At 39.9% G+C, this 25,744-nt stretch overlaps 1 protein-coding gene across 2 annotated transcripts; it reads left to right on the forward strand.

Annotated features, from left to right (window-relative positions):
- Positions 1–1,271: 1,271 nt before the first annotated feature.
- top2a (DNA topoisomerase II alpha) lies at positions 1,272–24,316 on the forward strand. Of its 2 annotated transcripts, none has more exons than XM_061967533.2 (35): positions 1,272–1,430; positions 1,944–2,093; positions 2,173–2,263; positions 2,332–2,395; positions 2,486–2,631; positions 3,897–3,994; positions 9,905–10,117; positions 10,238–10,411; positions 10,527–10,628; positions 10,716–10,853; positions 10,933–11,071; positions 11,137–11,294; positions 11,402–11,527; positions 11,604–11,714; positions 11,884–11,989; positions 12,126–12,235; positions 12,360–12,452; positions 12,528–12,642; positions 12,731–12,852; positions 14,127–14,275; positions 15,410–15,641; positions 15,718–15,852; positions 17,041–17,241; positions 17,304–17,499; positions 17,576–17,667; positions 17,788–17,928; positions 18,017–18,100; positions 18,183–18,389; positions 18,482–18,596; positions 22,826–22,984; positions 23,053–23,221; positions 23,298–23,356; positions 23,440–23,556; positions 23,629–23,855; positions 23,974–24,316. In XM_061967533.2, the coding sequence occupies exons 1-35, from the start codon at positions 1,413–1,415 to the stop codon at positions 24,106–24,108; spliced, it is 4,692 nt and encodes a 1,563-aa protein (XP_061823517.1). In that variant the 5' UTR covers positions 1,272–1,412; the 3' UTR covers positions 24,109–24,316. The 2 variants fall into 2 exon arrangements, with proteins under 2 accessions (XP_061823517.1, XP_072770168.1); XM_072914067.1 differs by having other exon boundaries at positions 1,280–1,430; positions 1,947–2,093.
- The last annotated feature ends 1,428 nt before the right edge of the window (positions 24,317–25,744 follow it).

The raw sequence follows: 25,744 nt of genomic DNA on the forward strand, positions 1-25,744 counted from the left end.
CACATATGTAGGATTAACCGAGGGAGAATTCAAAACCAGATGGAACAATCACAAGGCTTCTTTCAGGAACAAAAACCTGCGAAATACCACAGAACTCAGCAAACACATTTGGGACCTCAAAGACAATAATGTTGAATATTCAATAACATGGCAAATTCTTGCATCCAGCACACCTTACAATAGTGGTAATAAAAGATGCAACCTATGCTTGAAAGAGAAACTGTTTATTATTTACCGTCCAGACCTGTCATCCCTCAACAAGCGCAGCGAAATTGTAACAGCATGCCGCCATAGACGGAAACACCTCCTAGGTAACACATGAGCCAATCACCACGCCCCTACGCCAGCCTGTACCCACCCACTCTGTGCCCTATATAAACCATGGTATGCGAATGCTCCCATTAAAATCTCCTGATGATTGAGGGTACCCCCCCTCATGAAACAGGCCTGTAGAGATGAAATAGTCTTGTGATTTTTTTTCCCACACATACATATATATATATATATATATATATATATATATATATATATATATATATATATATATATATATATATATACATACATATATATATATATATATATATATATATATATATATATATATCCATCCATCCATCCATCCATTTTCTACCACTTATTCCCTTTTGGGGTCGCGGGGGGCTACAAATATATATATATATATATATATATATATATATATATATATATATATATATATATATATATATATATATATATATATATATATATATATATATATATAGCCCAGCCCCAAGCCAAATTCAAAAAGTTTGGGGACCCCCTCAACTGAATCATTGAGATCTTGTCTAAATGGTAAGTGCGAGGTAAGTGCAAATTGCGCATGCGCAGCGGTACACGGCGGGAGAAGACTCTGTTCCGCCCACAAAACGGTGCATCCTGATCAGAAAGCGGATTTGAAGATGGTGTGAAAAACATAATGTATGCAAAATTCGGACCAAATAACCACCATTACATGTTATCTAGACCATAAGAAATAGTTTTAAGTGTAAAAAAAAAAAAAAGGTAATATAACCCTTTTAAGGGATTTTCTTCACAGAGACTCCTGTATACCCTTAGGCAAACCTGATTGGGCAGTTTAAGTAAAAGGGCGGGTTTAAAACATGTAGCAAAGTTGATTGGCGAGTTTAAAAAAAAGGCGGGCTTAAAGTGTATACGGTCTTGCTGATTGGTCACACCAGTGTTTCCAAACGTCCCATTGATTGGTTGTAAAAACTGGCGCCAGGCAAACGCTACATTTTCAAACGGAGTTACCGTTCCTTGCTGGCAGCGCTCTTTTAGTGTTGTGTGTTCCGAAAAATACTCGTCTTTTATCAGGAGTTAGTTTATTAGTTTTAATCGTCGTGAACATTGAACGAAAGAAAAAGACAATGGCTGAACCGTTGAAAGTAAGTGTCTGTTAGGTATTAAACGACGTCGCTTGTCCGTTACTACAATTTTGTTGTTAGCTAACGTTAGCTAGTTAGCTTTTATCGCATTTCAAAAACATTGCATGCTACAGTATTACAATATTTGTTCAGAGAATGACTGCCAAACACAACCGTTGCTCATCACGGAAACGCTCATTAAAGTTGATTATGTGAGCTATCCGCCTCAGGTTTAATCGAATAACGTTTTGAACCCACCTCGTCCCACATCTTGGGTTTAGGCACAAAATGGCGTTGCATTGGGTCAGTGATACTTGAATTAAAATATGTTAATCGACCCAAAAATTAATCACTTTATATGTAACCTCGCGTATGAATGACATTTTGTTTGAATAAACCCGGATAACATTTATATTTCATAATTCAAGTTGACTACAATTTTGCACAAAATACAACTAAAAAACCTCTGTGACATAACCGATTGTTGTTGTTATCCCAAGCAATTTAAAAACAGAACATATTTGGCTTCCACAGCAGAATTTCTTTGAGAACAGGCCACTGGGAAAGACCAAGAAAGATCCCAAACGTGTGTCGGTGGAAAGGATTTATCAGAAGAAGACTCAGTTGGAGCACATCTTGCTCCGACCTGACTCTTACATTGGCTCTGTTGAACCTGTCACCCAGGTAAAACTGCTGGCCCAAAATAATGTTTGTATCAGTCTTAAAAGTTGTTGTCTTACTTATTGTTTCCCTTTTTCTATAGCAAATGTGGGTGTACGATGAAGATGTTGGATTGAACTGCCGGGATGTGACATTTGTGCCAGGGCTGTACAAGATTTTTGATGAGATTCTTGGTAAGCAGCAGCAGTAGTGCTTTGAATTTCTCTACATGCTCATGCAGGTATTTCACCACTCTTTTCAGTGAATGCTTCTGACAACAAGCAGAGGGATAAAAGCATGTCCTGCATCAAAATCACAATCGATGTGTGAGTATAATATTTCTACACAACAATATTAGGATCTCCCCCATTTGATTTACAGCAAACTGAACTTGCACATGTTTTTTCTCTTTTCAGTGAAAACACCACCATTAGTGTATGGAATAATGGCAAAGGTATCCCGGTGGTGCAGCACAAAGTGGAGAAAGTGTATGTGCCTGCCCTCATCTTTGGACAGCTCCTCACCTCCAGTAACTATGATGACGATGAGAAAAAAGTCACTGGTAAGATACTTTTTAGAATAAGATACCTATTATGTTTTGTTGTAATAATTTACTCTTTATTTGTACCTCGGTGTCACACAAATACTGTTTTGACCTTAATATAAGACAATCACTCTTTTTCCCAAAACCGTTTCGGGAAAATGATTTTGTCGAGGCAAAAACTCATGTCTTCAACATCAGTGAAATTAAAAATGGTAGTTTCAATTAAAAAAAAGCTTATGCTGTTACAGCTCAACACTTGTTTGACTCTTCATTCTCAAAATGAGTGTCATAACAATGACTCCAGTCTCATTTTCCCAACTTTTGAGGCACTTTTTCCCCAATGGGTCTCTGTCGCGGCTGCATCTTCCCCAATGGGTCTCTGTCGCGGCTGCATCTTTCAATGTCACTAGCGTGAGAGTGACAGAAAGAAAATCTCTGACTCTCCTGGGGAGAAGTTGTATGGTGCCACCAGTATCTCTATGTAACATCTCTAGACCCTGAATATAAAACCTACTAACCTTTTCTTTTCAGACCTGTTTCTTGGGGGAAAACATTCTGGTCAACATGGTAACTAGGGGCTGGGAATCTCAGGGCACCTCATATGTTAGGGGTGAAGTATAAACTAACCAAACAAAGTTTATATTTCATCATAAGTAAATGGAGTCTAGATTAATGGGAACTGCAGTGCAGTTACATTTGTAGTAATTAGTTAAAATTAATGTGACAATATTAGATCCATCCCATGTTTATGTGGCTTTCTGTTAAGACAGAAATGGACATTACTGTCTCTTCAAGAGAATGTGTTCCTTCAGCACAACAGGGCAAATGAACACTAATAAAAGATTTTGTGTTTGCGGTTTATTAAAAAAGTCTTAAGAATATTCCTGCAAGAGAAATATAAAGAACTCGATTAAAACCACTTCTATTCATTTACACATTGGAGTCTTGTGTAAGTTTCCCTGCATAAATTAAACACAATTGTAAGCAATGCATTTTGTGGCTCTTGTCCTCCACAACGGTGGCATAAATTAAGCACAAGAGTAATCAATGCATTTCGTGGCTTAAATATGATGATAGTTTGATATCGTCACACTTCTAATGTTAATACAGCTCTGCAAAGATTGTCGCTGTCAGATTCATTTATTTTCTAAATATGTTCCGATGCATACAGTCAAATGTGTGGTAATCCTGTAAAAACAAAATCTCATTTTTTATTAGATTTAAAGTGATAATGGTATGAGTGGAAGGGTTCACAAGGTGTATTGTGTGTTTTTCACCTATAGGTGGACGTAATGGATATGGTGCCAAGCTGTGCAACATTTTCAGCATACAGTTCACGGTTGAGACTGCCTGTCGAGAATCAAAGAAGTGCTTCAAACAGGTAAAGAGCAAAAGTAACACAACTGGCCTGATCAATTAAAGGTTTATATGTATTAAAACACGTGCAAATTTGATAGCGCATACAGAGCTGATCTAAAAACCTTGTGCGCAGAGGATTGCATCTGTTAAATAGCTCATTTAATATGTTTGCCTTCATCTACATGCAGAATATACATCGGAACCTTGATTTACAAACTTGATTGGTTCTTGAACAGGGTTTGTAAATGGAAAAGTTTGCATAATGAAGCAACTTTCTCCATAAGAAACAAAACAAACGTCCCATTTAATTAAGTTTTGTACACTTTGAACACAATTTAAAATGCTAAACAGTACTGCATATCTAACAAACATACCGGAGTTGATGAATCCACTGTATTAACAAGCCAAAACAATGACTACGACGAGCACAGCGCATACAGAGAATACACACATAAGTCTGTTTGGTGCTCTCATAAATCACACAAATCCTTCACTTTAACAACCATTTTACTACAACAATAAACATTAAAAAATAAATATCAATTCAAAGTTGTTCATCACAGATTGAGAAATGCCCCAAAGGGGATGGGCTGTGCGCGCTGCTTTGTGCTGAGTGGAGCACTGAGCATACAGAGAGAGAGAGAGAAAGGGAGTGAAGTCTGTGTGTGCGCTTGGATTGTTCTAATACCAATATTTTAGTACTGGTACCAAAATGTATATACCGTATTTTTCGGACTATAAGTCCGTTTTTTTAATAGTTTGGCCAGGGGTGCGACTTATACTCAGGAGCGATTTATGTGTGAAATTATTAACACATTACCGTAAAATATAAAATAATATTATTTAGCTCATTCACCAAAGAGACTAGACGTATAAGATTTCATCGGATTTAGCGATTAGGAGTGACAGATTGTTTGGTAAACGTATAGCATGTTCTATATGTTATAGTTATTTGAATGACTCTTAGCATTATATGTTACGTTAACATAACCAGGCACGTTCTCAGTTGGCCTCCAAAAAATGTCAATATTGGCTACCGTATTTTCCGCACTATAAGGCGCACCTAAAAACCACAAATTTTCTCAAAAGCTAACAGTGCGCCTTATAACCCGGTGCGCTTTATTACGATTAATTTTCATAAAGTTTCGATCTCGCAACTTCGGTAAACAGCCGCCATCTTTTTTCCCGGTAGAACAGGAAGCGCTTCTTCTTCTACGCAAGCAACCGCCAAGGAAAGCACCCGCCCCCATAGAACAGGAAGCGCTTTAAGCAACCACCCGCCCCCGGAAGAAGAAGAAAAAACGCGCGGATATCACCGTACGTTTCATTTCCTGTTTACATCTGTAAAGACCACAAAATGGCTCCTACAAAGGACAAGGATCCGGTTCATAAAAAGACGCAATCTCTCCATCCGCACACGGATTACTACCGTATTTCACAGCAACTGATATTCCTGTGGAACGGGAGCACGTACGGTGAATATTCGCACCACAGGGAATGAGAAGTCATCCTTCACTGTGGTTCTAGCTTGCCATGCTAACTTCCACCCATGGTGATATTCAAAAGGAAGACCTTGCCAAAAGAGACCTTTCCAGCCGGCGTCATCATAAAAGCTAACTCGAAGGGATGGATGGATGAAGAAAAGATGAGCGAGTGGTTAAGGGAAGTTTACGCGAAGAGGCCGGGTGGCTTTTTTCACACAGCTCCGAAGGCGAACACACCTTCACTAAGACGGGCAGACAGCTCCGGACGACATACGCCAACATTTGCCAGTGGATCGTAAATGCCTGGGCAGATATTCGACGAGACGGAACCGGCCATTTTGGATACCACGCTTGCGCAACTTTTCAATTCGGACACCGAAGACGAAGAATTCGAAGGATTTACGAATGAAGAATAACTTCAGAAGGTGAGCGCTATGTTTATTTTGTGTGTTGTGACATTAACGTTCGAGCAACATTATGTTACTATTGCTCTACACCATTTTGAATTTTACTATGTTTGTGATTGCACATTTGCGTACATTTTGGGACAGAGTTGTTAGAACGCTGGTTTTCAATATATTATTAAAGTTTGACTGAACTATCTGACTGTTTTTTTGACATTCACTTTAGCGCAGCGTTTTTTTGACATTCACTTTAGCGCAGCGTAGGCGCGGCTTATAGTCCGGGGCGGCTTATTGGTGGACAAAATTATGAAATATGTAATTCATAGAAGGTGCGGCTAATAATCCGGTGCGCCTTATAGTGCGGAAAATACGGTACATTTTAACAGAAAATTTTACCATATCATACCAACTGTATTTGTAACATAGGCCTGGGCTGATAACAAATTTTGCTTGACGATATAGTGACCTACAAATTATTTCTGATAAATGATATGATTGCCATTATTTTTATGGGACCAAATTAACTATTGATAATACATAATAATAATAATGCATGTATATCCTTTCAAATGTAATGAACTTGTTTTTCTTGTATATTTTAACATTGTAATTGGAATGTACACTTTTAAATCTCAAAGTTAAATAAAACAAATATTAACAATAAAAAACACTTATCAACATTTTGCAGTTCAATAAAAATCACAACTAAAAGCAATACAATATATTAATGAGGGTGTGGAGGGGCCTCAAATATATACTACCAAAACAATAAATAGAATGGCTAAATAAAGTTTTGACAAATAAAGTTGCACAGACATATTGAACATGTAGGCAGCTGTAAAGTTTTACATAACAGGGCCGATATATTGTCAAGGGTAACACCCTTCACTTTACCCGGCAGTGGGTCCCTACAGTTCCGCTCTTGGGTCGGAATGATGAGGCAGTCGATTCGTTACAACACTTTAAGTTTTCCACAAAGCCAAGACATCCACGATGCTACGAGCGCTCCTGCACACAAACTGCTAACGCTCCCTCTCCTCTCTCTCGCCCACTCACTTACACACGTCATTCACCCCACATACTGCCATTCTTAAAGGAGCACACACATAAATATGCTACTCTCACAACAATCAGTTCACAAGATGGCCGAATCGGCTGGGAAAAGAGCAGAGGAGGCAAGTCAAGACAGTGTTATTAGCCAGCTGCGGACTGTGTATTACTTGGCAAAAGAGAACATTCCCATGTCGAAGTTCCCAAGCCTGATTGAGCTGCAAAAGTCCAATGGTGCCAGCTTACCGGCAGTTTATGGCCATCACAAAGCCAGAGATGAAATGCTAGAAGTATTGAGTGGCACTGTATTAAACGACGTTGAACTAACTTGCAAAATTCTTAGTTTGTTGGCATTATTTGCCATGAAAGTGTAGATATGGCGGTTTTTAAACGACTGATGATCTACATACAGGTGAGAATAGTCAACTAAATTTGTCATATGCATGTATGCCCTGGCACACAATTATCATAATTTCCTGACCAAAGCAAAAAACTTTTTACACTTTTATACTGAAGTAAATACAAATATTGAAACAAATACCGGCAGCGGTAAAGTTTAAATCCATGAAGGAAAGAAGAAAGTGAATGAATGTTTATAACTGAATACATTTACATATGCATAAAAAATTGTTTTCTTTTGTAATATTTTTTTAATGAAATAAGTAACGTTAATGACAACCTTTTTCCAAAACACCATATAGAATGTGAGGTATAACAGGATAATGCATACATTTTATCATTTGTTTTCAAAACGGTTACAAAAAAGTGGGACCCCAAATATTTACTGTTGGACCCCATTTGTATGACTTGATGGGGTCCCTTGGACCCCATTTTGAAAATTCTTAGCGCCAACACTGTATACTATGTAGGAGTTTGTTACAAAATTCTGTCATTTCACTTTCATTCGTTTGCACTACGTGGGAGGTTTTGACTGCGCTAATAATTAACAAGCCGACCAGCTGTGTGCGCGTCTACGCATCTATATGTGTACAGCAGGTGAGCTTAGGGCTGGGCGATATATTGCGGGTTTGTTTCTGTGCGATATAGAAAATGACTATCGTGATATCGAGTACCGGTATACGTTCTCACGCAGTTGTTTTTAGCTGCGGGCATTACACTACAGGCTCTCTTCGCTCTTTCTTGTCTCTCCTTCTCACAGACAGACAAGTGCACCTTCTTACACACGTCACATACTGTCACGACATACGTCACATACGTATACGCCCTCCCCGAGCAGAGAGGTAGCAGCATGGCTAACGTTAGCTGTGCTGCTAGCGGAGTGGTTCGAGCGGTAATACAAGAGAATGAAGGTGAGAAACTGGTAACAAATGGAGGAATAATTAATTCCCAAGAAAAACAGCAGGGGGTCCATCGTCTGGCGGTGGTTTGGCTTCAAGTGGGAATATGTCGAACAGACAACCGTAATTTGTCAAGAGTGGGGCAAAAGCGTTGCTATAAAAAGTAGCATTACTTCTGTAACAAACAGTTCAGGGTGTCCCAAGTTACGGGAGTGTTAGGTAAGGAGGAGGAGTTTTGTCCCTCCAGAGTTGTTGCCGTAGGGCTGTGACGTAGGGTGTGTGTGGTTGTAGAAGGAGGTGTGTGATGTTGACATTAAAGAAGCGATGGCTACCGAACATGCTCTAATGTCTCACGTTTATTATTTTATTAGATAAGTACACTGCATAGGCGAACCCAGGACACTCGGCTACACTGCTAATATGTAGCATCATTTCAAAAGTCACCCGCTAGACAATGAAGAGTGCTTACTCTGCACGTCAATATCTCCGTTTGGTGCCACGCGCCCACACCATCAAAATGCAGAGGCAAACATTTCCAGATCAACACCGTATGACAAAAATAGTGATTTTTTTAGTTGTGATTTCCTTCTCTGCATGAAAGTTTAAAAGTAGCATATATTAATGCAGTATGAAGAAGAATGTTTTAATGTAGACACATAGAATCATACTGCTGTGATTATATGCATCAAGTGTTCATTCAAGGCTAAGGCAAAATATTGAGATATATATTGTGTATCGCGATATGGCCTTAAAATATCGCGATATTAAAAAAAGGCCAAATCGCCCAGCCCTAGGTGAGCTAGTTAACTACATTAACTGCCACTCTTTAAATTCCTTGTACAGGTCCAACTGTGTATTTAAATGTTTACCTTAATTTGAAGCAAATGTGTTAATACTAATCGCCACCTTTGGCTAGCCGTGTTTTAAAGCAGAGCGGTACTTCAGAGTTTTAAGTGTCACCTTTATCTTGAGTTTTGAAGTAGAGGGCTTTTACGTTTGCTTCTCTGATGCTTCGGTGAGTGACTATAGCTTTACTTACACACACCAATTTGCTTGAAAACTTAAATCTCTTTTTGTAGCGACTTTTATCACTACTCCAGTTTTGTTAGCGACTTAGCACAGTAGCTAGAGATAGCTCCTCTGCTGCTTGCTAGGTGTCAAATGTTTAGCTACTCCTTGGCTTGAAAGTGACTCTCCCCATAGCTTGTGTCGACTAACTTAGTATAGCGGCTGGGTGTCTGAAGAGTAGTTTCAAACTAAATAGCCTGCAGCCTTCACCGCAGTAAGCGAGTAGACGCTCCATCTATCCCCGTGCACAAGCGTGAGGCTATAAATAGAATTTACGAAAACTTTGTTGACATAGTATGAGGGGAGACAAGGTTGTTTTATAAGTATCTCCGCCATGCCTCAATGGTTTGATTTCAAATATATGGGGCTTATGCAGATCCCAAATACACACAAACGGGTACCAAAAGGTAAGAAAAGTTTGTTTAGCATAATAGTTCCTCTTTAAGAGGTGATTTGCAGCCAACAGGCTCAAAAATGAGTCACTATAGCTCATATAAGAGTATTTTTTGCAAAACTGCATTGTACATGCAATTTTTTTTACTTCGTACTTATTTGGATCTTAGTAGCTTAGTCTCAATGTGTCTGTGATGAAAAATGATCCTAACAGCATGTGCATGTTTTTTCGTAGACCTGGTATGACAACATGGGCAGGACAGGGGATGCTACCATCAAACCATTTGACGGAGATGAGTACACCTGCATCACCTTTAAGCCAGATCTGACAAAGTTTAAGATGAGTGTCCTGGACAAAGACACAGTGGCCCTGATGACCAGGAGGGCCTATGACATTGCTGGATGCACCAAGGGTGTCCGTGTGTTCTTCAACAGCAAGAGACTGCCTGTACGCTAACTTGATGTCTCTTATTTATGTATCTATTGTTCCGCTATCATGCTATAAGAAATAGTTTTGTTTTCCACTTAATCTTCTCATCAAATCTTATTTCTTCACCTTGCACCCTAGGTCACAAATTTCCGCGGCTATGTGGGCTTGTATCTGAAGGACAAAGTCACCGAGACAGACCATGAGCTTGTGGTGGTTCACGAGGTTGTCAACGACCGCTGGGAAGTCTGTCTCACTGTGAGCGAGAAGGGATTCCAGCAAGTCAGCTTTGTCAACAGCATTGCCACAACCAAGGTAATGTTACACTGGATTAGATAACCTCTAAATCCATTTATATACATGTACGTTACAGACTGTTTTGTAAGTTTTGATTGTGTCATAAAGCAGCACTGTTTCCTCTGGGCTTTAGGGTGGAAGGCACATTGACTATGTGGGTGAACAGGTGGTTAGCAAGCTAATTGATATTGTGAAGAAGAAGAATAAGGCTGGCGTAGCTGTTAAGCCCTTCCAGGTCTGTCACACAAACACACGTCCACATTCCAAAGTGATTGTTTTTTGTGTGAACAAATCTCAAGACTCTCCTCCATCCCTCATTCAGGTGAAAACCCACATGTGGCTGTTTGTCAACTGTCTGATTGAGAATCCCACATTTGACTCCCAGACCAAAGAGAACATGACTCTGCAGCAGAAGAGCTTTGGCTCCACTTGCCCTCTCAGTGACAAGTTCATTAAACAGGTGTTTGCTGTGAATCTGCAGCACTGCTCTATTTTCCTTGGTGCTCCAACTCATCTTTGTTCCGTGTTCTCCATAACAGATCACCACATGCGGAATTGTGGAAAATATCATGAACTGGGTGAAGTTCAAAGCTCAGTTGCAGCTCAACAAGAAGTGCTCGGCAGTCAAATGCACCAAAATCAAAGGGGTACCCAAGCTGGATGATGCCAACGATGCAGGTATACATTTTCTTGCTGTGTAGACAGACGAGCCAAAATCATGCAACACCTGTGCCATCTGACAGGTGGCAAGAACTCCATGGGCTGCACGCTGATCCTTACAGAGGGAGACTCGGCCAAGACGCTTGCTGTGTCTGGGCTGGGTGTGGTTGGCAGGGACCGCTATGGAGTCTTTCCTCTTCGAGGAAAAATGCTCAACGTTCGGGAGGCCTCACATAAGCAGGTCAAACCTCAGTTGTGACTTAACGGCAGTTGCTGCCCTTAGCACGTCTTTATTTTCTGGGCTTAGTGTCCGTGACTTGGTCGTTCATTGCATATCGTCCTTCACAGATCATGGAGAATGTTGAGATCAACAACGTCATCAAGATCCTTGGTCTCCAGTACAAAAAGAACTACAGTGACCCAGAGTCCCTCAAGTCACTGCGCTATGGCAAGATCATGATCATGACAGATCAGGTTTGTGTTTAGCCTTAGCCCTCATCAAAACATGCATAAAAACAACACTCATCTTGATTTATTATTTGTGTCGCAGGATCAAGATGGCTCTCACATTAAAGGCTTGCTGATCAACTTCATCCACCACAACTGGCCCTCTTTGCTGCACCACAACTTCCTGGAAGAATTCATCACCCCCATCATCAAGGTATGAAGATCACTTTCTGCCTCAGGCTTAATTTGGAAGGAATATACAATTGGAACCAAGGTGTATCTCTCATCCCTCATAGTTGCAACAACACTGCCATCTGGTGTGTAAATCTTGGAAACCCACCAATCATTTTGACATAAAAGTTTTTTTCAACGTCTGTGTTTAGGCATCTTTAAAGAAATCCCAGCTGTCATTCTACAGTATTCCTGAGTTCAACGAATGGAAAGAGAGCCAGTCCAACTACAAATCTTGGAGAGTCAAATACTACAAAGGTTTGTTATAAACCCCTGTGTGGTAGTAAACACAACCAAGTAAGCATCCCCTCTATACCTGACTGATGTCATGGTTAGTGTTTTTTTTTCTGTTGCACTTTCTTACTGGATGTTTTCTTTTTCTCTTTCCACTCAGGTTTGGGAACCAGCACCGCTCAGGAAGCCAAGGAGTATTTCTCTGACATGCAGAAACACCGTATTCCATTCAAGTACTCCGGGCCTGAAGACGATGAAGCTATCACCCTTGTAAGTCACACTTTATTTTCTTACCCTTGCTAAGTATGATTGCACCATTAGTGCTCCAACGCTTGCATTTACAAAATAGAAGAGTAAGCTTAAAGTTTCATGTGGACACCCCTCTCTTGGTTAGGCCTTTAGCAAGAAAAAAATAGAGGAGCGCAAAGAGTGGCTCACCAATTTCATGACCAACAGACGTCAGCGAAAGGAGCACAACCTGCCTGAGGTAAACTGCCTTTTAATGATTATTTTCAGTTGCTTTACAAGCCAACTCTTTAATTGTCAAGTTTCTTGTGTTTAGGACTATTTATATGGTCAGTCCACCAAGCATCTCTCCTACAACGACTTTGTCAACAAGGAGTTGGTGCTTTTCTCCAACTCTGACAATGAGAGATCCATTCCCTGCATGGTGGATGGTACGCTACAACAAACCTCAGTCACCTGAAAGTGTCTGATAGTTAAAAAAACATCCCTTTTGTGTGTGTTTTTTTTGGACTACGTCAGGGCTAAAGCCAGGCCAGAGGAAGGTACTGTACAGTTGCTTCAAGAGAAATGACAAACGGGAAGTGAAGGTGGCCCAGTTGGCTGGTTCTGTGGCAGAAATGTCAGCATATCATCATGGAGAGGTTGGAAATTGGTTTATTCACATTGGTTTTACACATTTTAAAAATAGTATGTTTATCAGAAATGTACATATTGAGCCACAAACATATATGCCAAATGTCTATATATGTAATGTTAAAATCATAAGAAACAAAGTGCACCGTCTATGGATTTGTTGTAAATGTGTCCTGTCAAAATGTTTACTGTGGTAATTTATCGATATAGTCGAGTTTTTTGTGGCAGACGGTTTAAAAAAATCTTTTTTTTCTCTCTCTCTTCTTGCTCCGCCATACTTTTCGCCTTTCGGCTTTACTTATTTATTATTAAATTTACTTATTATTTATTTAAATAATTACTTATTTAGCCGAACACATAGCAAAACATGGCTAACGCTGTCTTGAGTGAGACGTTTGTTCCCAAGAAAAGAAAAGTGTTGTCAGTACTTAAGTTTTGCGACAACAGGCGTGGAACAAGTGACTGCACTGTGCAAAAAGTGTTTCAAAAATGCATCAGCATAACTAACTTATTTCAGCATCTGAAACTGAAGCCTCCAGGCGAGTGCGTGAAATAAGTATTTACGAGACGAACAAGACGCAACAACAAACAAACTACGGGCTAAAAATCAGCTTGCTATAGTGGAATCATTTACACCAGGTACCGGTATGTATGAAGAGAAAGAAGCACAATGTGTAGAGCGATCACTAAAGCAGACTTTGTACACTGCCAAGATGTGTGAATGAAAAAGGCTGCGTTTATGTTATTTACTTACTGTAACAAACTATAGTCCTCAATGTTTTACATCAATATTTATTTGGATACAATGTTTAACAACATGATATGTATGTTATTCAAGACAGAAGTTTGAAGTGTGCACTTTATTGATTTCAATGTTGGAGATTGTTTTTTGCATGCAAAATGTGCAATGCTACATTTATGTTAAAAGTATTTTATTCAAGCAGAGACGCTCTTAATTAAATTGACAATGATTCCATAAAAAGTGAAATTTGTATCCGGTCTAAAAAGAACAACATAATACAAATTAGAATTTTTCCATGAGTAAGATGCAGTATCATTTCAAACTACTTGTTTTTGGTTAAATATAAGAAACATGTATTTTGAATTATTTCTGTCATTTGGATTCAATGTTGTTGTTTTTTTGGTTGGGGAAAAAATCGTACATTGAATTTTTGTGTGAAAAAAGAGGATTTTATTTTTAGGCCATATCGCCCAGGCCTACTGTGGCAGTTACAGTCATTTTTATCAAAATGGGACAGGCTCTGACTCCCTAATTTTTCAGATCTCTTTGATGATGACCATTGTTGGGTTGGCCCAGAACTTTGTGGGTAGCAACAACTTGAACCTGTTGCAGCCTCTTGGTCAGTTTGGAACAAGGCTGCATGGTGGCAAGGACTCTGCCAGCCCACGTTACATCTTCACCATGCTCAGGTCAGCACTCCCATTTAAATTTTTAGTTTTTAAAAAGATATCTTAAAGGGGAACTGCACTTTTTTGTAATGTTGCCTATCATTCACAATCCTCATGAGGGACAGGAATACATGTCTTTGTTTATGTATTCTAACTCGCAAATCAAAATCGGCTAACAATAGAGGTTATAAGAGCCATGACATCATTGCGCCTATTCTGTCCAACAAACTCATTAAAAACATCAAAAAAGTGCCAACAATACTCCATTTACATGTTGTAACCTGAATATTAACCAAGTATTAGCCATATTGTTATTATAAGTGCTAATGTTAAGGACCTAGTTTTAGCGGCGCATTGAACACCGAAAGCTTACTAGCTTATGCTGCTATATTGATCAGCTGGTGAGCTGCTATATCGCCTCTGGGCAGGTGAAAGTTAATTCTAGGCTATAAATCATGCCTCTCACCTGGACGGTAGAAGGATGTGGCTATAAACCGAGAAGTTGGTAAACTTTGACAGCCAACTTAGACCTGTTGATGGCAAAAAAGAGGCTCTTTTGCAATCACATTTTTTTTCCTGCTTTCTTTTTACCCTTCCCGAGAACTATGATTAATTCTTTATCTAAACGGGAAAATAGGAACATTCCATCAATCGTCATCTCCGTGAAAGCAGACATTGTACAGTGTTTATGTTCGTTGTCTCTCATGGAGTGTGCCGTGAGTAGTATTCAGTGTTGAAGGAAAACGCAAACATCGAGATTTGTTTGTGAAATTAATGCGCCATCGTATGCCTAAAATGAGCAAATTACATAAATATTACATGTTATTATGAATGTGCATGTTACTACATTACATATAAAACCTTGATTGAGGTGTTTGAATGTTTTTTAAAGGGCGTAATAGAGCGACTCCCTTTGACTCCATTGTTAGCTGACTTTTGCTTGAATTTATTTACTGGTTAGAGTGCAAAGAAAAGAAAAATGTGTGCTTATCTTACAAAGGATTGTGAATGATTGGCAAATTTCCCCCCAAAAAGTGAGGTTTACGTTTTAGTAGACAAATGTAGTAATGACACAATAATTTGCATGTACTGCAAGTTTTTGAAATTATATCGAGGACATTTTATAATTGTATATTTATGCTTCATCCCTTTTAGCACTTTGACCCGTCTTGTTTTCTCGGTGGCGGATGACAACTTGCTTAAATACAACTACGATGACAACCAGCGTGTCGAACCAGAGTGGTACATTCCCATCATCCCTATTGTATTAATAAATGGCACAGAGGGTATCGGCACAGGCTGGGCGAGCAAAATTCCCAACTTCAACGTCCGAGAGATCGTCTCCAACATTCTGCGGATGCTCAATGGAGAGGAGCCGCTTCCCATGGTGAATAAGTCACTCTTGGTTGGGGCCCTTTTGAACGTTCAAAGGATAATGAGGATCATTTTTTCCCTGCTCTTAGCTCCCTAATTACAAAGGCTACAAAGGCACAATTAATCAGCTAACAGAGAACCAGTATATTATCAACGGAGAGGTGGCCATCATTGATTCCACCACCATTGAGATCTCTGAATTGCCTGTAAAAACTTGGACGCAGGTTAGTTGCCATTTAAACATGATGATCATACTCTCACCTACTACACAATTAAGGTACTTGCAAGATTAGAAATGGTTATGTAAATTGTTTCATAATCTAGTGTACCGTATTTTCCGCATCATAAGGCGCCCTGGGTTAAAAGCCGCGCCTTCAATGAACAGCATATTTCAAAACTTTGTCCACCAATAAGCCGCCCCGTGTTGTAAGCCGCATCTAACTGCGCTAAAGGAATGTCAAAAAAACAGTCAGATAGGTCAGTCAAACTTTAATAATATATTAAAAACCAGCGTTCTAACAACTCTGTTCACTCCCAAAATGTACGCAAATGTGCAATCACAAACATACGTATATCAACATGGACAGAGCTGCGTGAAAAAAGCCACCCGGCCTCTTCGCGTAAACTTAAACTTACCTTAACCACTCGCTCATCTTTTCTTCATCCATCCCTTCGAGTTAGCTTTTATGATGACGCCGGCTGGAAAGGTCTCTTTTGGCAAGGTCTTCCTTTTGAATATCACCATGGGTGGAAGTTAGCATGGCAAGCTAGAACCACAGTGAAGGATGACTTCTCATTCCCTGTGGTGCGAATATTCACCGTACGTGCTCCCGTTCCACAGTGCGGTTCACAGGAATATCAGTTGCTGTGAAATACGGTAGTAATCCGTGTGCGGATGGAGAGATTGCGTCTTTTCATGAACCGGATCCTTGTCGCTTAGTAGGAGCCATTTTGTGGTCTTTACAGATGTAAACAGGAAATGAAACGTACGGTGATATCCGCGCGTTTTTTCTTCTTCTTCCGGGGGCGGGTGGTTGCTTACAGTAGAAGAAGAAGCGCTTCCTGTTCTATGGGGGCGGGTGCTTACCTTGGCGGTTGCTTGCGTAGAAGAAGAAGCGCTTCCTGTTCTACCGGGAAAAAAGATGGCGGCTGTTTACCTAAGTTGCGAGATCGAAACTTTATGAAAATGAATCTTAATATTTATCCATATATAAAGCGCACCGGGTTAAAAGCCGCACTGTCAGCTTTTGAGTAAATTTGTGGTTTTTAGGTGCGGCTAATGGTGCGGAAAATACGGTAGTTCTACATTATTTCTACCATTATACAGTTTGCAAATGTATCTAATGTTCTGTCTGCAGCAACCAACTTTTTATTCACTTTGAACATCTTCACTTGATTTGTCTCTGATCCAGTCTTACAAGGAGAACGTTCTGGAGCCAATGCTGAATGGCACAGATAAGGTCCCTGCGCTGATCACAGACTATAAGGAGTACCACACAGACACCACTGTGCGATTTGTAGTCAAGATGACGGAGGAGAAGCTACGGGAGGTGGAGGCCGCTGGCCTCCATAAAGTCTTCAAGCTGCAGAATCCTCTCACCTGCAATTCCATGGTACATTTCTTATCATGGGCCTGCCTCATGATATCAGTAACCATTAATTCTCTTAATTTCAGGTTCTCTTTGACCACGTGGGCAGCCTGAAAAAGTATGAATCGGTGCAGCAAATTCTCAAAGACTTCTTTGAGTTGAGGATGAAATACTACGATCTGAGAAAAGACTGGCTGGTGGGCATGATGGGGGCGGAGTCCGCCAAGCTCACCAACCAGGCTCGCTTTATCCTGGAGAAGATCCAGGGCATCTTAGTGATAGGTGAGTTAGTTTCTTGTTACAGGGTGTCAGGTGCCACTTCGACTTAAATTCTAACTAATTTGGGTCTTGCGTATAGAGAACAAAGCAAAGAAGGAACTGATTCGCATGCTGCAGGAGATGGGCTATGACTCCGACCCAGTCAAAGCCTGGAAACAGTCTCAAGAGAAGGTAACTTGATAGTCTTTTCAGTTTAATTTATATAGTCGGCTTCCTCTTGCTCTAATTATAATGTTTATATATAATGCTTTAAGTATAAAGTATACCCTCACCCTGATGTTTGATCGTTAGAATGAGGTGGAAGAAGAGGAGCAGGAGGAAGCTGGAGAGGGTGACACTAGTGGCCCGGACTACAACTATCTGCTGAGCATGCCCATGTGGTTCTTGACCAAGGAGAAGAAGGAAGAGCTGTGTAAGCAGAGAGATGCCAAGGTGTGATGCACTTTTTTGCAATATTTAGTTGCTTTTTTTATATTGTTGCTTGTTTTTTAACGTTTCCTTCTCTATTGTTGATTTGCAGGTTACAGAGCTGAATACTCTAAAAAAGAAGACTCCATCTGACTTGTGGAAGGAAGACCTTACAGTTTTCTCTGAAGAACTGGCGGTAACCACATGACTTCAGATAATTAAGTCCTAAAACTAGACCTTTTCATTTGACTTAACCCCTGCTTCTTCTTTTTGCTCAGCGCATTGAGGCCAAAGAGAAGGAAGAAGACCAGTTGCCTGCCATGAAGACCTCTGTGAAAGGGAAGAAGGTTAAGGTAAAACAGGAGACTATGCCCACGCCTCAGGGTCGCCGTGTCATCCCATGCATCACCAGTGCCATGAAAGCAGATGCTTATAAGAAGGCTGACCTTTTGAAAGGAGATCGCAAGAAGGGCAGAAAAGTCAAGGTCTGGTCTAGTGATGGTTTCAATGAAAAGTAGTGCGATTGTGCACCATTATGTCACATTGACATTATGTTTTGCCAATTGTGCATTTATAGACTGAAGATTTGGTCATGAAGATGGAGTTTGGAGAAGATGGGGAGGGCGCACAGCCAGTGGAGGAAGTTTGCTTGGCGTCCCGATTGAGCAAAAAAAGCAAAACATCCCAAAGAGGTTAGTGACTGACAGTGACGGCTTAAATTCACATCTGAATTGTGATTCTTATTTATTCTAATTACCGTAATCGATACATAATTTACAAGAAGCAATTTTTTTAAAGAATAAATGCTTTAAAAATCATTTTTAGACCATCTCTGAGCTTACTTGCTGCATGTACACGTCAAGAGGAACTTTTGTAACTATGTTGTGTTGAAAGGTTTTATTGTAATTTCTCTTTTAAATAATATATTGCGAGAATCGACTGTGAATCGGATTGTGAGTTGAAAGATTCTCATCCTCAGGTTCAGAATTGAAAAGATGCGTGTAAGGCCATGTCCACACGAACACAGATACTTAAACGCATACTTATCTCTGCGTTTAGGCCTTTTGTCCACACGCATTCTTTTGTCTTGAAAAACGCTGGCCAAAGTGGAGAGTTCCAAAACTCACGCTTAGCTTATGCGTGTACACGACCCAAACGGAGACTTGAGATGACATCACGGTTGTGGGCGGTCCTTTCCAAAGCTCAACACCATGCCTTGCTGGCTTTAAACACACTATAAGAGGACTTACTGCATGTTTGAACGTAAACATGCTGCTATTTTCACGCTACATTAGTAAAAAAGACACATAATTTGCGACACTCCCACCAGCGCTCATGACAGTCAGCTGTTTTGGATACGATCGCTGTCGAACCTCCACCTGATGGGACAACTTCGGCTTGCAAAACATTTTTCTCTGTGTCATAAGAAAGGTGCAATATGAAGTTAACTTACGTGTGTGACTTCCATTTTTGTAGAAAAAGCCAGGCGCGACCGTGCACGCACGTAAAAAGCGACCAAGCAACTAAAAAAACATGATTTAGCGTCCTTGTAGTGTGCACTGATGTTAAAGACAACATACATTTCATTGCAAATATAATATATCCCTGTATCGGTGATTAAATGCTTTATAATTCCACGAGAGTTTTGCAGTGGCACACGCACGTCTGCGTGATTTAGGCACTTAAACGTGCAAAAGGGTTTCCTTGGCTCGTTAGTGCGTGCTGATTTCCACAAAAAAAAGTACACTTCACTGCACATGTAATATCACCATGTTGCTGAACATGTTATAATTCTATGAGCGTTGGGTTGTGTACGTGCATGCTGGTTTTAAATATAATGTATATGTCCTTGTACGTCTAGTACATCAAAATAAACATAATAGAAGGTATAATGCCGCCAAGTCAGCTATTGCTGCTTTTTTCAGGCTTCCGATTGGACAAAACCTGCATGACAGCAGATGTATGTGTTTGTGTGTAGACATAGACAGTTTTGAAACTACACTTGATGGGTGGAGATCGTTTTAACCCGAAATATTTGTTTTTGAAAATGTTCCTGTTTGTGTTGACATGGCCTAAAATAAGACCTGATTAGACTTTGTATGTGAAACACTAGATTACCAGGAGTGTAATGATTACCGTTTGTAAAACTCCCGATAGTTTTGATTTGAAACAGTAATACTATATATAACTATCGTAAAACTGTGATTGATAACCACACTGTGATAAACTCACAAACCTGAATGCTCTCTCGGGACAGAGAGGTCTAGAGTGATGTGGTGCGTCTGTGTATGTGGCAAACTTACCAGTAGACAAACACTGGGCCACCTGAGATTTCTAGAAGCCCTCAAACATTTCATAAGATATTATTATTAATATTTTCTTCTAATCAAAACAATGATTTAGTTTTCTGTCTTTAGTTCGTCCGCTTAAAAAAATACATCAAAATACTGAATCAATTATGATCGTTTTGACAGCACCCACTCTCTTCCTATGCAATGGACTATTTCAAGTGCATGTGGAGACTTAAATGTTTTCTTCTGCCAGGAGTGTTTTCCTCTTCCCCTAACACAGCTGGAAGTGCAGCCCAGAAGAACAAAATAAAGAAATATGACTAACACTAACATAGAAGTTGAAACACAACCTTTAGAAGGAGCATCGACTTCAGTGACACACTTTAGTTTCACTGTCTGCTGCAGCTCACCAGTAATGCTGCCCTGAATGAAGGCTTGCAGGCACAGAATATATTTCTGACTAAACTACTGTATTGGTCTTGACTGAGAAAATAAACACACCGACTAATTTAATCAGAAAAAAGCATTTTTTTATATTGAATTTTTTGTTTGTCTGCAAAGATTCAACTCTGATGTAACATGTCCTAAAAAAAACTCATCATTTCCGAGTTTGTGGATAAAACATTTTGTTCCTGAAATGTATTTTACCGTACGGTACCTTAAATACAAACTGCTCTTGAATGTACTTTTATTAAATATAAACTAAAGAATTTGAGTTTTAAAAGAATTCCACAATCTGGGTGACTACTTGCCGTTTGCCAAAGCACAAATGTAAACAAGTAATTTAAGAATACAAATGATTTACCATTTAAAAGTGTTGTTGCTGAAAGAAAAGTCCGATAGTATTTAGTACACCAATGATACTTTGTTTACTGCAGAATCTTTGTGATGACAAGCAAAAAAGCTAAATATCTTTTGAGAGGGAAATAAAGTTCTCTTTACCCCACAAAATGTACAGAAAAAGTAGCAAAACTGAGGTACGGTCTGTTGCGTGGGTTACCTGCACCATTGCACCTCTTGTAAACAATATCATAGATATTAACAACAAAATGTTAGCATATATTACCTAAAGCAAACGTAGCGTAAATGTCTGTTAAAAGACACTGCGATAGTACCGTATTTTCCGCACTATAAGGCGCACCTAAAAACCACAAATTTTCTCAAAAGCTGACAGTGCGCCTTATAATCCGGTGCGCCTTATATATGGGTTAATATTAATATTAATTTTCATAAAGTTTCGGTCTCGCAACTACGGTAAACAGCCGCCATCTTTTTTCCCCGTAGAAGAAGAAGAAGCGCGCGGTGCATGCTGGGATATGTGACGTTTCATTTCCATTTGTGTGTTTATGTAAAGACCCCAAAATGGCTCCTATTAAGTGTGTTGTCTGTCTAATTATAAATAATGCAGACGAGGCGTGTTAACTGAGTTCTCAACGTTTACTCACAGCGTGCTCATAACCACATTCTAACTGCCAGCATACAACAACGCTTCTCAGGGCTACCGCGCATGCTCGTCACTATCGTTGCATGCTGGGTAGTGTAGTTGTTATATTTGCTAGCTCATAACATCACATTAAGAGACACGCTTACGCGCTTAATTCAATACTCGCCGTCATTCCGGGTGGATTGACAAAAGACCTCCAGCCGCTAGATATTGGTGTCAACAGGGCATTCGAAGCTAGACTGCTAACTGCGTGGGAACAGTGGATGACAGAAGGCGAACACTCGTGACGTTCACCAAGACAGGGAGACACTATCTGCCAGTGGATCGTAAATGCCTGGGCTGATTCAGTCTCATCTGTGGTCCGAGCTTTCAGGAAGGCAGGAATTGTCACTGAACTTATAAACGGCAACGACACTGACTCCATTAATGACGACTTCGACGAGACGGAGCCGGCCATGTTGGATGCCGTATTCGCTCAACTGTTTAATTCGGACACTGAAGAGGAAGAATTCGAGTGATTTGTGAATGAGCTATAACTTCATAAAGTGAGCTTTACATTTTTATTTAGTGTGTTGTGTTGTGTGACATTAACGTTTGAGCAACGTTGAGTTATTGATATATTGTTATTGCTCTGCACTATTTCACGTGTTACTATATTGTGATTGCACGTTTGATTTACGTAACACGAGTAAATCAGCTGTTTATTCATTTTGGGAGTGAACAGAGTTGTCAGAACGCTGGTTTGTTATCTATTAATAAAATTTGACTGACCTATCTGACTGTTTTGTTGACATAGGTGCGCCTTATAATCCGGTGCGCCTTATATATGAACAAAGTTTTGAAATATGCCATTCATTGAAGGTGCGCCTTATAATCCGATGCGCCTTATAGTGCGGAAAATACGGTAAATAGTAGGGATGCAACATTACATGCTATAATCCTGCACAGGACAATCAATCCCCTTTTTAATAAAAAAAAAAAAAAAAAAGTTTTATTAAACAAGATCAGATGATATGAAAAAAATAAAAAATAATCGTGATTATTTTGTTTGCCATATCGCCCGGCCCTAAGCACAATCAACAGTACTGTGATCATTTTGGTCACAAGAAAAGTGATGACATTTTTATGTTTTTGCATCCCTAATTGCAGGTTAGTTAACATGTTAGCTTTTGTTATAATGTTACAGCATCAAATATGGGCAAACAGACCACCCTTCAGTTTAAGCCAGCAGCCAAAACCAAGAAGAGTCTGGAGTCCGAAGAGGAGTGCAGCAGTCTGTCTCACAGCGACCTGGAGTCAGTCGAGGTCGCTGCCCCCAGAGAAAAGACCCAACGCAAAACTAAAGGTAAATGCTAGTGGACTATTACAACACAAGAGAAGACTTCAACACCCTGTCCTTAATGGTTTCTCCAGCGGCCATCAAGTACATCGTGTCAGATGATAGTGAGGATGAGTTTGATGACAGGGCCAAGAACCACGCTCTAAAAGGGGAAGCAGTCGTCAGCGAAGACGACTCCATCTTTTCCCCAGACAGCAGCATCATGTCGGGTGGTAACATGGACTCTCCAGCCCCAGAGCGAGTGTGAGTGTACAACATAAAAAAAATGTCTGCTGCCTGTTGGTGTCCAAAGCCAACATTTTTTTCTATCCTCACACAGGAAAAAACCGACGAAGGCAAAATCAACCGCTAAGAAACAACTTGGAAGCAAATCGAGCTGTGAGTATTTTTGTTGGTTCTTGTATGCAACAAGCTTGAGAAATGTGGGTCTGAAATGGATTTTTCTTGATGAATTTTGACAGCTCAGTCAGAAGAGCAGGAGGCTGCACCGAAGGCTCCAGTTCAACGTAAGGGCAAACCGGCTGCACCCAAGAAAGCTGCTGCCCCTAAGAAAGCAACCACCTCCAAGAAAACTGAAGGTGATAAGACTGTTTAAGATAACAAACACAAAAAGTCACTGCATTTATCTTGCACTTTAATTGTTGTTTTAGCTGTGAAGCAGCCGTCCATCCTGGATGCTCTGACCAAATCCAAAGCATTGTCCAGCACCGTGTCCAAGATAATCCCTTCGTTTAACTCCAGTGACTCAGAGGCCGAAGTCAAACCTCCAAAGCCAAAGCCCGCCCCTAAACGGAAACAGGTCGTAAGTGACGACTCTGACAGTGACTCGGACAACCTCATGTCACGCCTCAAGGCTAAATTAACTACAGGGGCAAAGGTTTGTTTATTTTATTAACGGAGGGGCTCCATGCTTTTTCAGTTGATTTCATTTTGTATTTTTCTTCATGAGTCCTCACAGACATCCTCTGTAATGTCAATGTTTTTTTTTCCTGCAGAAGACAAAGTTGAATGAGGATGAAAGCTTCCACATTTCGGACCAGGAATTGACAGCTCCAAAATCTGTGGCCACACTTAAAAAGCCCAGCAGAGCCAAGAAGCCTGTGACCTACTTCGACTCTGACTCTGAATAGACCACTGTGCCAATTGTTGACTTTTTTAAAAGTTGTGTATGTAAATATATATATTTCAGCTGTAATTCTTAGTGTTAACATTTGAAGTACTGTTAAGATTTAACCACATGTTTTGTTCTGTTCCAATCTTTTTCTTGTTTTACCCAAAATATATCTTGTAAATATGTCAGTGTTTTTTGTACTAAAATAAAGTTCTTGTGATTTCATATTTTTTGCTCTTCTGTTTCTGGGTTGAATATTTTAATGCTTTAACATATTATGATGTATAAATGCATAAGGTCTGTTCGCTGACCTTTTCTCTTTTCTAATGCTTTTTCCTGGTGCGGCTCCATAATGGACCCTGAGCTTTCTGTTCAGTCAGAACCCTGAGGAAGACCCAGTGACTAATCTTGGTTTATCACCTCATCTTTTACGACATAACCGCATACCTGCCAACTACTCCGGTTTTCCCGTAATTAGTACGGTTTTCATCAACCTATTCCGGGTTACGGTTGCAGTGATAAAAAATACGTTTTTTCATTAATTTAAAAAAAAAAAACATTTTTTAAATGCGCGAGGCTATTTATAGCACCGCTGCCAAGCACGAGGCACCTGTTGCCATTGTTTCCAAACGAGCGAACGATCATGGAATCAGCCGGAGAAACATCGCAAACGAGTCTTAAACCGAAAAGAAAACTGCAGTCATTCCGTGAAGAATAATTATCCGTTCCAAAAAGGGTGAAAACTACGCGAATTGCACCTTGTGCAGACAAGATTTTTCGATTGGACACGGAGGAATTAGCGATGTAAAAGACCACGTTGGGACAAAAAAACACAAGTCTAATGCCGTTGCTAGCGATACAAGTGGAAAACTTTCAACGTTTTTCGGATTTTAGCCACAAAAAGGTAATGACACCAATGTTATCTATTGGAATTGTTTAGTACTGTTATACTGTTAAAAGTGTTTATACTATTTATGCTTTCAAGTCCAAGTTGAAGAAATCTTGTTAAATGTTGACAGCATAACTACCAAAATACAGAAATATGTCCTTAATATTTTTGCAGTGCTATTTCTGTTGAAAAGTTAAAATGATTACATTAGAGATGTGATGTGCCACTTTTCAAGTGTCTGATGGCTTAAATTAATTTTCATTAATTTTTCACATTTTGAATTCTTTTGAAAGGCTTACAAAAAAACTACATTTGAATTGTAATTCCATGCTATTGACAGGACCAGGGCCGGCCCGTGGCATAGGCCGTATAGGCAAATGCTAAGGGCGCCGTCCATCAGGGGGCGCCACGCCAGTTCCACAAATGTTGGAGAAAAAAAAAAAAAAGTTGGTACTATTATTTCTAAATACAAAAAATAATCCCACGTTAATTAAAATGCAAAGTAAAGCCTATTTAATAGAAATATTATTTGTTACAACACTACGCCCCCTCCCCCCGCACGGTGCGCCCCCTCCCTTCCCATATCATGACTCTTTTTGGACGTCACCACATCAAAAAATCAACACAAGATGTCAAAACGGCCAAAACTGTCAGGTGCCCAGGGAAGAAAAAAGAGAAAAGAAGAGGAGGAGAAACGAGAAAAGACAGAGGTAGCAGGTATGCCTACTTGAAATTATTTGTCTGTTACAGAATGTGATAGTAACCT

This window comes from Nerophis lumbriciformis, linkage group LG11 (assembly GCF_033978685.3).
Source record: "Nerophis lumbriciformis linkage group LG11, RoL_Nlum_v2.1, whole genome shotgun sequence".
Taxonomy (NCBI): Eukaryota; Metazoa; Chordata; class Actinopteri; order Syngnathiformes; family Syngnathidae; genus Nerophis; species Nerophis lumbriciformis.